This window comes from Sylvia atricapilla, chromosome 2 (assembly GCF_009819655.1).
Source record: "Sylvia atricapilla isolate bSylAtr1 chromosome 2, bSylAtr1.pri, whole genome shotgun sequence".
NCBI lineage: Eukaryota > Metazoa > Chordata > Aves > Passeriformes > Sylviidae > Sylvia > Sylvia atricapilla.
The window spans coordinates 98,073,087-98,087,667 of NC_089141.1; the positions used below are offsets into that span (position 1 = coordinate 98,073,087).

At 35.4% G+C, this 14,581-nt stretch overlaps 1 protein-coding gene across 2 annotated transcripts in view; it reads left to right on the forward strand.

Annotated features, from left to right (window-relative positions):
- The window catches only part of MOSPD2 (motile sperm domain containing 2), a 31,028-nt gene extending 17,862 nt beyond the window's left edge, over window positions 1-13,166 (forward strand). For both annotated transcript variants that reach the window (XM_066313893.1, XM_066313894.1), the window contains exons 9-15: window positions 3,447-3,617; window positions 5,750-5,862; window positions 9,198-9,294; window positions 10,060-10,156; window positions 10,832-10,961; window positions 12,075-12,177; window positions 12,697-13,166. In XM_066313893.1, coding sequence (XP_066169990.1) covers window positions 3,447-3,617; window positions 5,750-5,862; window positions 9,198-9,294; window positions 10,060-10,156; window positions 10,832-10,961; window positions 12,075-12,177; window positions 12,697-12,843 — 858 coding nt within the window. In that variant the 3' untranslated portion in view covers window positions 12,844-13,166. The remainder of the gene's footprint in view (window positions 1-3,446; window positions 3,618-5,749; window positions 5,863-9,197; window positions 9,295-10,059; window positions 10,157-10,831; window positions 10,962-12,074; window positions 12,178-12,696) is intronic.
- The last annotated feature ends 1,415 nt before the right edge of the window (window positions 13,167-14,581 follow it).

The following is a 14,581-nucleotide window of genomic DNA, read 5'->3' on the forward strand; positions in this document are numbered from 1 at the left end:
AGCCCTGTATTTTGAGCCAGCACATGCTGCTGAGTTTCACTTAATGGGTGTTTTGAGCTTTTAGCCTCAGAACTACATAATTTTGAAGACTTGTTAGCAAATACCAAGACTCCAAAATTGTGTTCTGAATCTTTCTTCCCAAGGTTTTTTCATAGTATACAGTAAAGCAAGATCTTTGCATCTCTGACAGCAGGCCAGACAACAAACAACTTAATGCCCTTTCTCAGAATTTAACTTTTCTTGATGTGATTAACCTTGGCTTCTCTTGAGGCAGCTAGCTAGAGTACAATTCACCGTTATTAGTGTTGTCAGGTCTGGCATTTTTTAAATGCAGTATCTGTCTTGCACAAATTGATTCCTTCCATTTTTTTCTCAAGTGTTTGGTTTTGTTTGTGAGTTTGTTTTTGGTATGTTTTGGGTGGGTGTTTTTTTTTTTTTTTTGGCCTCCTTCCAATTCTTTGTCATCTTTGGTTTCCACATGTTTAGTTACAGATCTTCATATTTGCAAGAAGCACAATGCCAGTGAAGAGCACAGCGTATCTGTGCATCCTTTACTGTGTTCCCTACTAGAATCCCACTTCCAAGAGCAAGGTCTTGCCAGATGTAAACAGTGGAGCAGATCATTTGGCGAGTTAATTTGGGGAGATACCTGGATTCTACTGCACTTAGGTTCTTTGTATTCTAGAATAATGTTAGAAACTAGTTCTGGAAGTAACAAAAATGATCCATAGAATTAATGTTGAACTTGGAGTCAGTGATTACTTTGCTTAACTAATGGAACTGTTCTTTGTCTCTGTTGGAAGCCTCCAAGCTTCAATGTCTCAGTGAAGTTACCTTAAAGCATGTTTAAGTCTGTCTCGGGGCCAACCAAAAGATGAATCAGAAACTTTCCATAGCTTTAAAATCCTTTGATTGATTGTCAGCCAGCTGTGAAAGGAGGAATATTACATGCTTGATTTTAGACAACTGCTGGGCAAAGGTGTCTCCAGAGTACCAAATGCATTAAAACTAATTATGGAAAACAGAAACTTGGGTTTTGCAGGACTTTGGCGTATGAATTTGGTCTAAGTTTCATTCAAGTCCTAATCAGTCTTTTGCCTGTGGCTATTACCATATTGCTGATTCATACATCCCACATACCATATATGTGGCTTTGGGTTGTTCTTGTCCACAGTGCACAGAGGTAATTTTCTTTATAGCAGATTTGTTTTGGAGAGCTTTTCAGAATTGCCCAAGGCAGATCTAGGAGTGTGCTAATGCTAGCCAGCCTGGAAAATTAGGGTTAGGTGCTCAAGACCCACTTGGTAACATTTTTCATTTAGTAATAAATGTATATTAACTCAGTGTTTTCTGGCTTTCCTATCTATTGTATTGTACATTCTGCCATTTCCAGCTGTTGGAACAGCCCAGTTGAGGCATATACATTTGACTGAGCAGGGAGATTTGGTGTCTCTTCAGTAGTATTTTCTGTAGAACTGATATGCATACAATGTACACTCTGATACAAGATATGTACACACAGTAGGGTTTTAATTTGTAGTTTTGCCCAGTCTTTCTCAGAAGATGGATTTCACAAGGATGAATTGATCAAGATTCTCTCAAGTGGTGCCAATATTGAGCAATGTGTGCAACTGCTGTTTTGCTTTTCACCTGGATATATAAATCGATAGCCCAGAGGTTTTCTTGGAAGTACCTTATATAGATCAGTGGCCTGAAGTTAAGACATGTCTAAGCTTGCATATGATTTAATGGCCACTGTGTACATGTAATCTTAGAAAATATCACTAGCTATGATTAAGTCACTTCTACAAAAACTGCCAAAAATAGTAGCATGAATTTTCTAGATCTGCTATAAAAAAGAGCCATAAGTCTATAGAATGGTGTATCAGGCATTGAATAAATCACTTGTTTACCTGGCTGATGTTTTCTCCCTGTTAGTAGATATACCCATGCCATTGAAACTTAGGCTGTGACTATGAAGTGTGGGACTTTGAGTTGTCCCACTGGTGTGATTCTGTTCAGCCCTTGAAGCTATCCAGCAGCATGGATTTACAAGGCCAAGTAAAGGGTACAGCGAAATGAATCTCCTTCTATTAAGGTCACTGTGTTATATGCCCTTCATGCTGTGCTGGAAGGGAGTGACAAGGCTTTGTTGGTTTGGATAAGGGGAAGGTGGATATTTCTGTTAAGTGTGGGTGTCAGTATTCTCTAAGACTGCTGTAATATTTTCAGCAGACTGGAGTCTTCTAATAATGATTTAGTCTGTGACTGATACTTAAAGTTTGTCCTTCAGGCCCTTAATAGGATGCTGTTTGAGCCAGGGAATACCTGTTTCATTCACCTAGAGGTCCTTGACTGTTGCTACAGCCTGAAGGGTAGATGAGATTTATACCTTGGTTATAGAGGAGCAGGAAGATGCTTTGTCTGTGGTTTCTTTGAATGGGTCCATCTAAGACCTTTCCCTTTTAATCTTTCTTAATAATTACGTTATTTTTTATTTTGAGAAAATTTACTTGCTTATGGAGGGCTCTCTTGAAACACCTTTCTGTAACTCCCTGCTGAGGGAGGCATCATTTGGGAAGCAGGGGCGTTGGTTCATTCTGCCTCGCAGGAGTCAAAGCCATGTTATTTTCCTCCATTGGAAAAGCTGACAGACTATTTCAGTTTACTTGATGCTTAAAACTGCTTGAAAATGCAGTAGGAGCAGAGATCTCCATGCAAACACTGCCTCTAACATTACATGGTCTAAAATGATTTAGAGAATGTTAAGAAAATTTCTAGTTAGCAAAAATTGGTTTTTACTGATCTTCCAATGAAAAGTTACCTTTATTGTAGAGTCATTGAGAACTTAAGTATTCTGCTGCTGCATTACTCAGATGTCTTAAATATGATCTTTGAATTGATTTGGCATTCCAAAGACTAGAGGTCTGAATTGCAGGGTATGCTAAAGGTCCACACATTATGTTAAATTTATGGGATTATTTGGGGCTGTTTTATGGTTTTTGGAGTTTATTTCCTTTTTTAAAACTGGTCATTATGAAACCAACATACAAGGAACAACTGATGCTTTTCATCACTTTTGAAATATTTTTAGAAATAACTGTCATAAGTTTTAAACCACATTTTTAAGAACTAAGGAGACAACTTCAGCAATAAGACTCTGAATGCTGATCCTTGATAGACCAGGTTATGCAGTTCTGTTGTGAATATAAATAAAAGTTAGTTTACTGGCTTCATTAGATGACTGTGTTTATTGGTCTATTGATGATAAAATAGAAACTCTTGATGTCAGCTTTCTGTACAGGAGTGCAACTTGAAATGGATAAATGAAACTTAAAAATAATCTGAAACAAGAAAAAATGACAGTATTTCCATTTTAAAAAACCCTGGAGAAGGCACTTCTAATTCTCTCAAATAATTCATCTTTTATAAATCTTCTCTTTCAGGATTCTTTCAAGTACAGTTATCCTCCATTGGTTGATGATGATTTTCAAACTCCTTTATGTGAAAATGGGCCCATTACAAGTGAAGATGAGCATGAAAGTAAAGAAGAGATAGATGCAGACACTAAGGAGGCTGGGGAGCTGAATGAAGCACAAAACGTTAATCAAAAAAAGGTATCTAAGTGAAGATTTAGGCAAGACCAGTTAGATGGTTAAAAAAATGGGACAAGAGGCTTTTTTTTGTGTTTTTTTAGAAGTTTTCCTGTCTTCTAATTTAGCAAAAGAGCACAGGAAAACTGAAAAATTATAGTAGCAGTTTCAACCTTGACTCTTGGTCTGTTAAGACAAGTTTAATGCTTCAGAATGCATAAAATGTGGGCCAAGTATTTAGTCTATTTCTTGGAATATTGTAAATTGTACAGTAAAATGAAAAAGGTTTCTGTATTTTGTTTTCAGAGGTTGTCTTTTGATGTATTTAGTGGTGACCATTTTGAAATAGATCTAGTTTTCTCTGATGCTTAAATCAGTATGTACATGAAAAAATATTAAGTTAAATATTTATGCACTACTGGATGTTAATTTGCTTTCTTAAATTATTGATAAAATCTCAACATATGAATGTTTTCATTTATTCTCAGGAGAAATTGTATTCCTACTCCATCAATCGTGTTTTGCAACATAATCTTCCCCTGTGGTGTTTATCCAAAAATAAAGGCATTGTTTTACACAAATTCATATGAAGGGATATTTAGGAATATGCAGTGATAGTAACTGGGGATATTGCTCTTGAAAATAGTAGAAAAAAATTTTGACAATCAGTACTTTATTACCATCATTAACTTTGGAACATTACTTGCAAAACTTCCATTTCATGGAGTAGAATGCAGCTTCATTTATGAAACTGGTTTTCAGGTTTGTCAGAATAATTTGAAATGTGCAGCTCACTAAGTAGTCCAGCTGTTATTTGCAACTTGGCCAGCTTTAAAAAAAAAAACAAAACTTATCTTAAGGTCAAAAGGAAGCATTACATAAGCATGGTTAGACTCAGTAGCTTGTTTTGCCTGGGGCGCATTTTGCAGGCTATGATTCTCATATACAGAAACATGGAAAATTTCTGCTCAATGAGTGAGTTGCCTTTGGTGCTTAATAAGCCTCATTGTTTGGCTTTTAATTTGCTTGGGTGATTTAGCTTTCTACTTAAGGTATTTCAGGATTTTTTACTTTTTTTACTCTTGAAATGCCATAAGGCATATAATTGTTTTCACTTTTATTCACTGTAACCAAGGTGCTATTCAATTTTTTTCAGTGCAGGGAATCATGAGTGATAAACTTGGTTAGTAAGTGTCTGTCCTGTAGGTGTTTCCACTTTTGTGTTCTATAGTAATATTTTTTTCTGGTAGTTTATGTAGAACAAAGCCTAACATACAACTAGTGCAGCGTGTTTGCACACTAACCTTTTTCTACCCCTTTTATATAATTATAAAAACAAGCTGCTGTATGGGTTCTTTTTATACAGCCTGTATTTCATATAAAATTTTGTATTCCTTTCACTCCCATGCTTCAAATTTGCATGAACTGAATTCTCTTCATGTCTTTTCTCTGTATTAAAAATGGACTAAAAAGGAGGCTAAGCAAACTCCTCAGCCAGCTGAAATGGGATCATGATGTCACTAATATTTTCAGTCTTTTATACTCCCCCAGCACCTGCCCTGTTTTGCATGTATTTTCCTAACGTTGTAGAAGAAAGCCCTCAGAACCTGAGATGTACCTGCAGTTTTGAAAGCACCAGTTCAATCAGCACTGTTTCTTTAATGTTCTGCAATACTTCAGAGTTTCATCTAAGAGCAATGAAGAAATGTTTAGCTACCCTGCAATGCAATGAAGTGTGGAATTGGTACTGTGTTTTCAGTTACAGTGGTACAGTGATTGTATTGGGGCATCTGTTTTAATTTTAATTTGCAATGGATGAATAATACCAGTGCTTTATAATCCTAGATGTTTGAAGTGCTGTAACTTAGTGTGTCTGGAGTTTTAAAATCCTGACCTGAGCAGCAGGAAAATATGTGGGAAAAAAACCAAAGCAGTTTTATTTCATACATGCTTAATGTGTTACAAAACTTCTATAGTAAATCATTTTATTCAGTGGACTGTTCAAGCACCTTCAGGGAATGAATATATATAAAGCTTGATCTGTAGTGTGTCAACTGTTGAAATAAGCATCATCATATTCTTTGAAATACCTGCATGATTCTGTAACACGTAATCCAGGTTTTTAGTTAATCATTATAACTATCATTTTTACTCAGATGAATTCTATAGAACAAATTTCCAAATCAGAGGAAACTGACAAAACAGAGGTCAAACCAAAAAATGCAAAGAAAGCATTAACCACTTTTAAAGGACCTTTATTACATATCAGGTAATAATAATTTTCTTTAATTTTCATATTACAATGTGCCTTGGACACTTAAATACTGAAGTAGTTGGTTTTCAAAATAAACTTTTTTCAGACTGTTTGAGGAAAACAAATTATAAGCAACTTTTAAAAAAGGATTTTTACAAAGTTCAAAGAGTCTTTCTGGTTTTACAAGTTTAGTGAATCTTTTGGTGTCATCAAAGAATGGTATGCTTTTTGTACAAATAGGTGTATCTTCCATAGAATTGTACAAGTGTTTTGTTTATATTGAGAAACCATCTAAGTTAAACCTGTCCTTACCTCTAATGAGAGCAGTGCTTTGACATTGATTTCACTGGCTCAAGAAAGACCAACGTTTTTTAAAGACAGTTTTCACTGTTAAATCTTGCTTAAAATCTTTTGGCTTATGATGGCATAAATGTCTACAATAATAGCTTCCTTCTTGAACTGAATAGGTCCAATTTATTCTGTGTTCAAAGGGCTCTATAATGATATATCTACTCAGAAGGTTTTGTCATCCAAGAATGCCACATCTTGCAGTTATTTTTATCATTAAACTAGAATAAAGAAATCATTTATCCAATATTACTTTTTCTTTTCACTGTCTTTTGGGTTAAGATGCTTGTTTAGAATTTGATTTAGATGTTAACTTATATTTTCACTTTCAGTTTGCTATTAGATGAATGAAGAAAATATCTTATTTTTAGGTAATTTCTTAGCTAACTTTTTAAGTGCTGGAATGAATTTGAATAATGACATGCTCATTAGCATAAATACATTTTGTATGTGTAAATTCTTCCTAATTTTGAAATGAAAAACCTCTGCTGAAACCTTAGTTTCTTGTATGGCAGGACAAAGGCAGAGACTGCAGAATAAAAGTGTGATCGTAAAGAAATATTGAATGTTTTCTGTGACAATCACAAACGCTAGATGTGTTTTTCCAACCACTTTTTAATTAGAAAGGAAAGGGGCACACATCATAAGCAGGCAATAAAAAAAAATCCAAAGAGGCAGAAACACCCCTGACACCCCCAGAAACTTCCTTTTTTCCTTCTGAAAATACTTCAAGCTGTTATTGAAGTAACTTTTATAGACTGCAACACATGGAAGAGTAAACTTAGTCAAGTATAGAGGTGTTAATATTTGTAGTCTTGCTGTCAATGGAAAATAAAGTGCTGGTTTCTCCATTGTCCTTGCTGTTTGTTTTGTTTTGTTTTTAAAGTAAAATCCTGAGTGCATTAATGCTTTTTAATTTTTCCTTAAAATTTCCCTCTGTAGAGGCCAGAACTAGTTTTCATTTTCTTCCACTGATTCTCAGGACATTGAACTGAAGGTGATTGAACCAAAAGTGCCATTCATAATCAGTTGTAGGCACCTCTCACAGAGACCATAAGCTCTGCCACCATGTTGAATTTGCATCCTTGCTTGCCTCCCAGCTTTCTCCTGTGAAGGGAGCAGCCTGGAGCCTAAGCACACAGCTCAGGCACTGCAGCTCTGGCACCATAAAATCATGGACCAAGGCTGGCTCCTTGTGCTCTTTTGTTTCCTGTATTTTCAGTCATGCTCATGAGTCAGCTGCCTCCCTTGTTTAGACCACAATTGTATTTCCCTTGTATACCTTACAATGAAAGGCTGCCTCTCACTTTCCTCCTCAATAAATGAATTTGTTTGGTGAGACAAAAAGCAGCAGTTTCCTTGCACTGTCTGGTGGAAGAGCAGCTCGTGATGTGTTGTGGTATGAGAATTTCTAGTACACTCTGGTTATGTCACACACATCAGAGTAAAGAAATTCCTGCATCTGTAAAAATTAAAAAGCTTGCCTGTTTGTTTAAACTATCCTGCCTCCTCATAGATACATGCCACCTACCCCCAGTGCTGTGGGCCTTGATTTCATAGACAAGAGCCATACAGCTGTGCTCCCAAGCTTTTTTTTTTCTTTGCTCAATGGCCATAGTTGGTAGAACAAGAAAGATCAGGCTCTGACAGAATATTCCTTCCCTTGATCATATTTGTGGCTTGTTTTGAGGCTGATTAATGTTACCTTGTTTCATTTATGGTTCATCTTGCAATCACTGTTAAACACAGCTGCAGTAGTAAAATATTAAGGTAGCTAAACTATACTGTAGCTACAATCCTTCGCTTCCCCCTAGCACTGGTTGTTTAAATTGACAATTTGAAAATGAAAGAATACTGAGAGGAGGAGAAGATTACCCTATGAAGCCCTTTTAAACCTATCACTTTTTTGGTTTCTACCTTATTTGGCGCACTTCCTTCTCCCTACCACAAAAGAAGTAGTCTTGTCATGTGTCCTGTCTAAAGCATTGTAAAACATGAGCAGCCCTACATCAGAGTCACCACTGGAATCTGCTTCCGGCAGGGGCGTTCACACTTTGCCTACACACAGCACCAAGGGCTTTTCTTCTCAGCTCATACACTAGTTTAAGTGGGAAAAGAAGGAAGGATTGGTACTATAAAAGGAAGTCTTTTGGGGAGGAGGTCAAACTAACATGAAATTGGCATTTCAAAAAGAGGACATAGGCAAAAAAAATCACATTTTGAAAGTGGTTATGCAGTTCAGATGTACGGAGTAGAAGAGTAGTTCTTTGCGTGCTCCTCATGTGACATAATGAAACAAAAGTTCTTGCTACTCAAGTTTCTGTTCAACCTGTATTATATGAGCATGCCTTTGACCTACTAGTGTTCATTTGAATGCTTATCCAAAACGATTTGTGTTAGTTTGAAGTGGTTTAAATATCTCATGCATGACTTTTAATTGCACAAGAATATTAAAAACAAGTGATAATTTTATTTATGCATGTGGTGCCACGAGTATGTGAAGACTGACTCATAAGTACAAGTGAATTCAGCTGTCATGGTTGAAATGATTGCCAGTTGTGGATATCTGCCTTCTCTTATGTGTGCACTATCTCCATGACAAGGATAGATGTTTGAGGTGGAAATTACTCCCTCTGTGACACCGCATATTCCTTAACATAAGCGTAAATTAAAGTCAGGGATGCTTTCCCTGAACGCACTGCCCAAAGATACAGCAGCTGACTCTTGTGTCTGTTGGCTGTTCCTGCTGTTACAGGTGGCTGAAGTCAAGGGCAGTAATCAGCTGAGGCAGCCAGTTCTGCTTGTCATGAGTCAACCCTGAGCTTCACTATAAAATTCCTGCTTTTTCTTTTCATAGCTCTTTTTGATGAAAATCTGTTTATGCTGACCGTAGCTGCAGGGTAGAAAGTATTTTGTTTTCCTGGAGGTGTGTCAAGTTTTTTTCTATGATCTATTGTAAAGATAATCTGAAGAAACTAATTCTTTTTAAAATTTCCTATCAGCCCAGCAGAAGAGCTATATTTTGGATCCAAAGAAACTGGAGAGAAAAAATGTTTGATAGTTCTCACAAATGTCACTAAAAATGTGGTGGCTTTTAAAGTAAGTGTTTTATTTGTGACCTGGTTTACTAACTGTGTAACTTTTTCTTCTTTTCTGTAAGGAGGAAGCATACTATTAAATCCATTTTGCAGACAAAGTTTTTTGTTGTGTAGTGATGTTTGAGGCAGATCAAAGAAATCTGGCTGGATTTATGCCTATGATGTACCACCTCAAAAGGGATAATTAGTATTACAAGTCTTTGCACTGACTAAAAAGGAGCTAAGGTGGTGGCTAGTTTTTTAGTGAAAGTAATACTTCTTGAAAAAGTAAGGCTTGAACATTGAAAAGTCATCTTTTTAGGATGTTTCTTTTAAAATATTGACTGGAAACAAGTTAGTAATACTCCAAAATGAAGCAGATCTATCTGCAAACGTCATCATCAACAGAATTAGTAGTTATATTTGCTTCAGAAATATGGAGTTTACTTGCATCTTTGTGGGGTTTTTCCCATCTTTTACATTCTCTGCACATTAAAATAACTTAAAGTTTTCATATTTTCATATTTATTATGACATCGTTTTGGCTGGTTTTAAATATGTATGCAAAATAAAAATGGCAAATGCAGGAAAACCAAAGATAAACACAGTTGAGAGGGAAGAAAAGGAATATGCAAGAGTCTCATTATGCCTACAAAATGATGTATTTCAGTGACTTGTCCTAATAGTCAAGCTTTTGGGGATTTAGTTTTTACAGAATGAGGGAAGTTATGAAGCAGTTGTAGTTTGTGCATGCACTTACTGTATCCTTCATATTTCTTGTTTGTAGGTGAGAACAACTGCACCTGAAAAATACAGGGTTAAACCTAGTAACAGCAGCTGTGAACCTGGCACATCATTAGATATAATAGTTTCTCTTCATGGTGGTAAGTAAAAATGTAAAATAGAGTTTGTAAGAAATCTGGGCAAGTTGCATTACTGGACATGCTCTAGACACTGATGGTTGTATGTGCTTGCTGGTGTGTAGGACTGACTGATGCCCATGCCTGCTTGACCCTTGTATGAGAATGGTACCATTTGTAAAAGAAACATAGATGTCAGAAAGGATTTGAGTAACTGCCTGTTCTGATTTACTGCTCCACCCAGGCATAATCAGCTGTTGTCTGCAGCCCATTTTGTTTCTGGTCTTAAAAACTAAAAGGTCTGAGTGGCAATTGTCTTGCTGGTTCATTATTACAGGGGGAGTTTATCTGCAGTAAATCAGGTAAATCAGTTTCCTAAATTGTTACAAGGACTGGGGAATTTCCTGGAGAATACATTCCTTACAAAATTTTAGGTTGTCTTTGAGCTATTCAGATGAAACTGATTCTGTTTAATATGACCCTACATAACTTTGTGGAAACCGTAATTAGAATTCTTGAGCTTTGGAGAATGATTTCCTTATTTTTATTTCTAGTAAGTCAGTGTCCGGTGTTCTGCAATAAACAAGTTCTCATTTTAAGTCACTTTTGTGCAAAATACTTCTATCTTCCTTGTAATATTGTGATTTTATCTAAGCACACTGTTGCTTTTCTTTTCTTTTTTGTCTTCCTTGAGGGCAGGTTTTGCAGCTTCTTTGCAGGATCGTTTCCTTATAATGGCAGCAGAAATGGACCAGTCTTCTGGAGCAGGTGGGCCAGAACTGACTCAGTTTTGGAAGGAAGTGCCTAGGACCAAAGTGATGGAACATAGGTAAACATATGGTTTTCTGGTAACAGGGGTTTGGGTTTTTTTATCTTTCTTATTATTTTAGCTAACTTTTAGCATTTCTGTGATCATAATCAATGAAGGATTCTCCAAACTCACTTTTGTGGTATGTCTCAGAAAACTGAGACTTTTGCTCTGTTTTGACTGATTGGATGTGGGTTTAATGTATAAAAGTGACATTCTGGACATGCTCTTCTTTTTTTCTTATTCTCATGCTGATTAAGAGTTAAGTGAAAAAAACATGAATGCATGTGACAATACACATGGATAATAAGGGTTTTGTTTTTTAATAAAAATGTGTTGCTTGAGTTTTCTAAAAGGAAGCAGTCGAAAGCAGACGTAGAAAATGTAAAGCTATTTTTTAGACAATATTAAAAATGTTCCCTTTCTACTAGGGAAAATTAGAATTTTGTAGAAAGTTTCTGTAAAATCTATCACATGTTCATATGTGTATTTTCGATATTTAGTGGTGGAAAAGTAATCTAGAAAAATAAATTTCCCCATACACTTTTTTAACTGCAGCTCTTGCTCTTCTCTCTCATCCAGTCACATTGAGTGGTATCACTGAACATGTCTAGGAAACCTTCCCTGCAGTTTTTATTGGTTTTTTGCCTTAGATTGTTCTTGAGGTTTTTCTGTGGTTTGTTTTTTTTTTTTGAAGCTGCCTTTTCCCCCTCATGGCCGAAACTACTGTGTAAAAACTATTTTGTGAGTCTTGATGCCTAAATCTTGTTCTGTTTTCGCTTCAAGTGCTTATCCCTTACTTCCCTTTTGAATAAAATCTACATCATGTGAATGACCTTAAGCTTCATTGCATAAGTGGTGCAATTTCTTTGGGTTTTTTAAAAAAAGAACCAGAAACAATAGAGAGAAGTTATTTGATTGCAAGTGTGCTGTGTACATTAGTCACTGATGAATGCAAACCCGACCTTTACTTTAGATAAACCTAGACTAAATGTAGTGTAATTATAATTATTGTCTCTTAATTTTTAAAAGTGCAGGGACTTTATCCACTTAAGATGGATTGTTTACTCTTAATTTTACAATGTTGCATTAAATTTGTGATTTTTGGTATGTGTTCTTGTTTCCTTTTTACAGGCTCAGGTGTCACGTCATAGAAAGTAGTAAGCCCTCTTCTCTGACATTAAAAGACAATGCATTTAATATTCCAGCAAAAACTAATGAAGATTTACATATACAGGTAGTAATATATTCCTTTGTGCTGAATATTCAGCTAAATGATAGAATATGATAGAGATAAAAAAGAATTTTTACTGAGCCTTTTTGGTATTTTGTAAATTATGCTACTTGAACATCTCAGCAATTGAAAGTAACTACATCAGTGATAGTGATTTAATTATTTTGTTCAATGATAATGATTTAATAATCATTAAATTTTCAATGCAGTTTGCTCATTCTTCTTGTGTGGATACAGATCTGGCATATCAATGAGCATCTGTGGTATCTTTTGCTTCTGAGTGTAAAGATGTCACCTGCTTGATGCAGACTATATTGGTTATCCATAAGTTAAGATTTAAAGCTCCTTTAGTGGAACAGATTCCTGAAGTAGGCAGTGATAGAAAAGGTGTTGCTGACAGACCACTGAGAGAAGGCTTTTTCTTTTCTTTTCTGTGATTATTCTTATTGCCAAAATAGCTCAAAATTGCCAAGTCCTTTCAAGTGCAGTAATTCTGACTTAATGAAACTGTTCTATTTGCAGCTAACTCATTTACTGCAGATTAATAGGAGACTTGAGGAGCAGATGAATCGCTGCCTCTGGTTCCAGCAGCTGTCAGTTGCTTTATCACTGCTATCAGTTACTGTTGCTGCCTTCTGCTTCTACCTGGCCTATGGCCAGAGAAGCTAAAAAGAATTGCTGTGCCCTGGATGTGCTGCTGCCTATCATGGTTCGTTGGAGTCAAAAAGATTGCAGTGCTGCACTTGGATTCTGGAACTGCCAAAATGAGGTTTGTGAGCCTACAGCAATGAACAAGGAACGGTTTCCTGGGGAAAAAAAAAAAAAAAAAAAGATAGAAGAAATGAATGACCAGCAAACAAGATTACTGAAATTATCGTCTAAGTTGACGCTTTCAATAGGGCTTGAGGAAGATGTTAAAGCTAGGACCTATTTTCACTGTACAACTCAATAAAGATTACTGAGCTGGAAAGAGGAAACCAAATACAACATTATTTAAGACTGTTGTGCTTTTTTTTCCTCTGTTCAACTACTTTAAATACAGTATTTATTTTTTTTCATCCTATTCATTCTTACATTCTGAATCACTCCTATAGAAGATGCAAGCAGTCAGCTTAGTGTATTCTGAGTTCATCCAGGAAGATTTACAGAAATTATGTAGTACAGGTGGATTTTTTTGTATAGTCTGTGTATAGTCTGTGATAGTAATTATTTTGATAATTCAGTCTCATTGCTCTCATTGGTTAAATTCCTTATTTTTGTGCTTCTTCTAAATGAAAAGTTATTACCAAGTAACATACGTACAAGACAAGACACTATTCCTATTCTTGGGTTTTTTTTTTTGGAGAGCAACTTGTATTCAAATTACAGAAGGAATGTGGGAGCTGACTTCTTTACTGTGATGGCCTATTATTGGTTCATAAAAAGGCTATTAAATAGTCAGTGTAAGAACTTACTCTGAGTTGTGCAATATGGTTAAATTACATATGAAATTATGAGAAAAGCAAGTCAAATCAGGAAGATTAAATACACTTGAAGGCAACATAAAAGTATTATATCTGCCATTTCACAGAAATTGTTGTGGAAATGGTGCATGAAGCTAGAAAGAACTTTGCTAACAAGGATTCTTTGTACTCATTGCTGTAAATATGTATATTAAAATGATAAAATCTTAAAAGGAGACTGATGGTATCTTTCATACATTTAAAGTTTTCACTCTTCAAGAGATTTAAAAATTTAAAATAATTATGTTACTTGAATTAGTTTTTGCTACAAATTGGCTTTGTAACAGATTTATTAGTTTTGTCTGCTGACTTCAATAGATGAGAAGTGATTATTAAGGAAAAATAAAGGTCATGCTCTGCTTCTGTCTTTTTGCTTACAGTGTGTTGGTGATGTAGGATTATTTCTAGGAAATAGAAAAGGGCAGTTTAAACAATAAACAGATTAACTAATAAAGCCAGCAATAGGATAACTAAAAAAAATGCCATGTAAAAAGCAAGGCTACAGAAATGTTTGGTGCACAGTCTTCTGTCCTCTCTTAATTTATACAATGGTTTACCACGTCTGCTTTTTCTTAATTTTTCACTAATCTCATTTCTGCCTATTTTGTTTCTCAGCATTTTGTATTGCTAATGATTTGGCAATTTATATTGTTAACTGCTTATAATGAAGCTGTTACTTGGGTTATTTTTATGTGCATGCAATTCAAATGCTTTGCTTCCAACAAAATGGGTTGTTGTCTTAGTGAGAAAAGTAACAAAGTAATTTGTAACCTTAAGATAATAATAACCAAGCTATTAAAATTCCAATTCCTTAATTTGGATTGAATAGCACTTTACTGTAAAATTGCCAGAAATATATTCTTAGAGTCTTTGCCAATATGAATATTTTAATGTTTTGGTGCTTT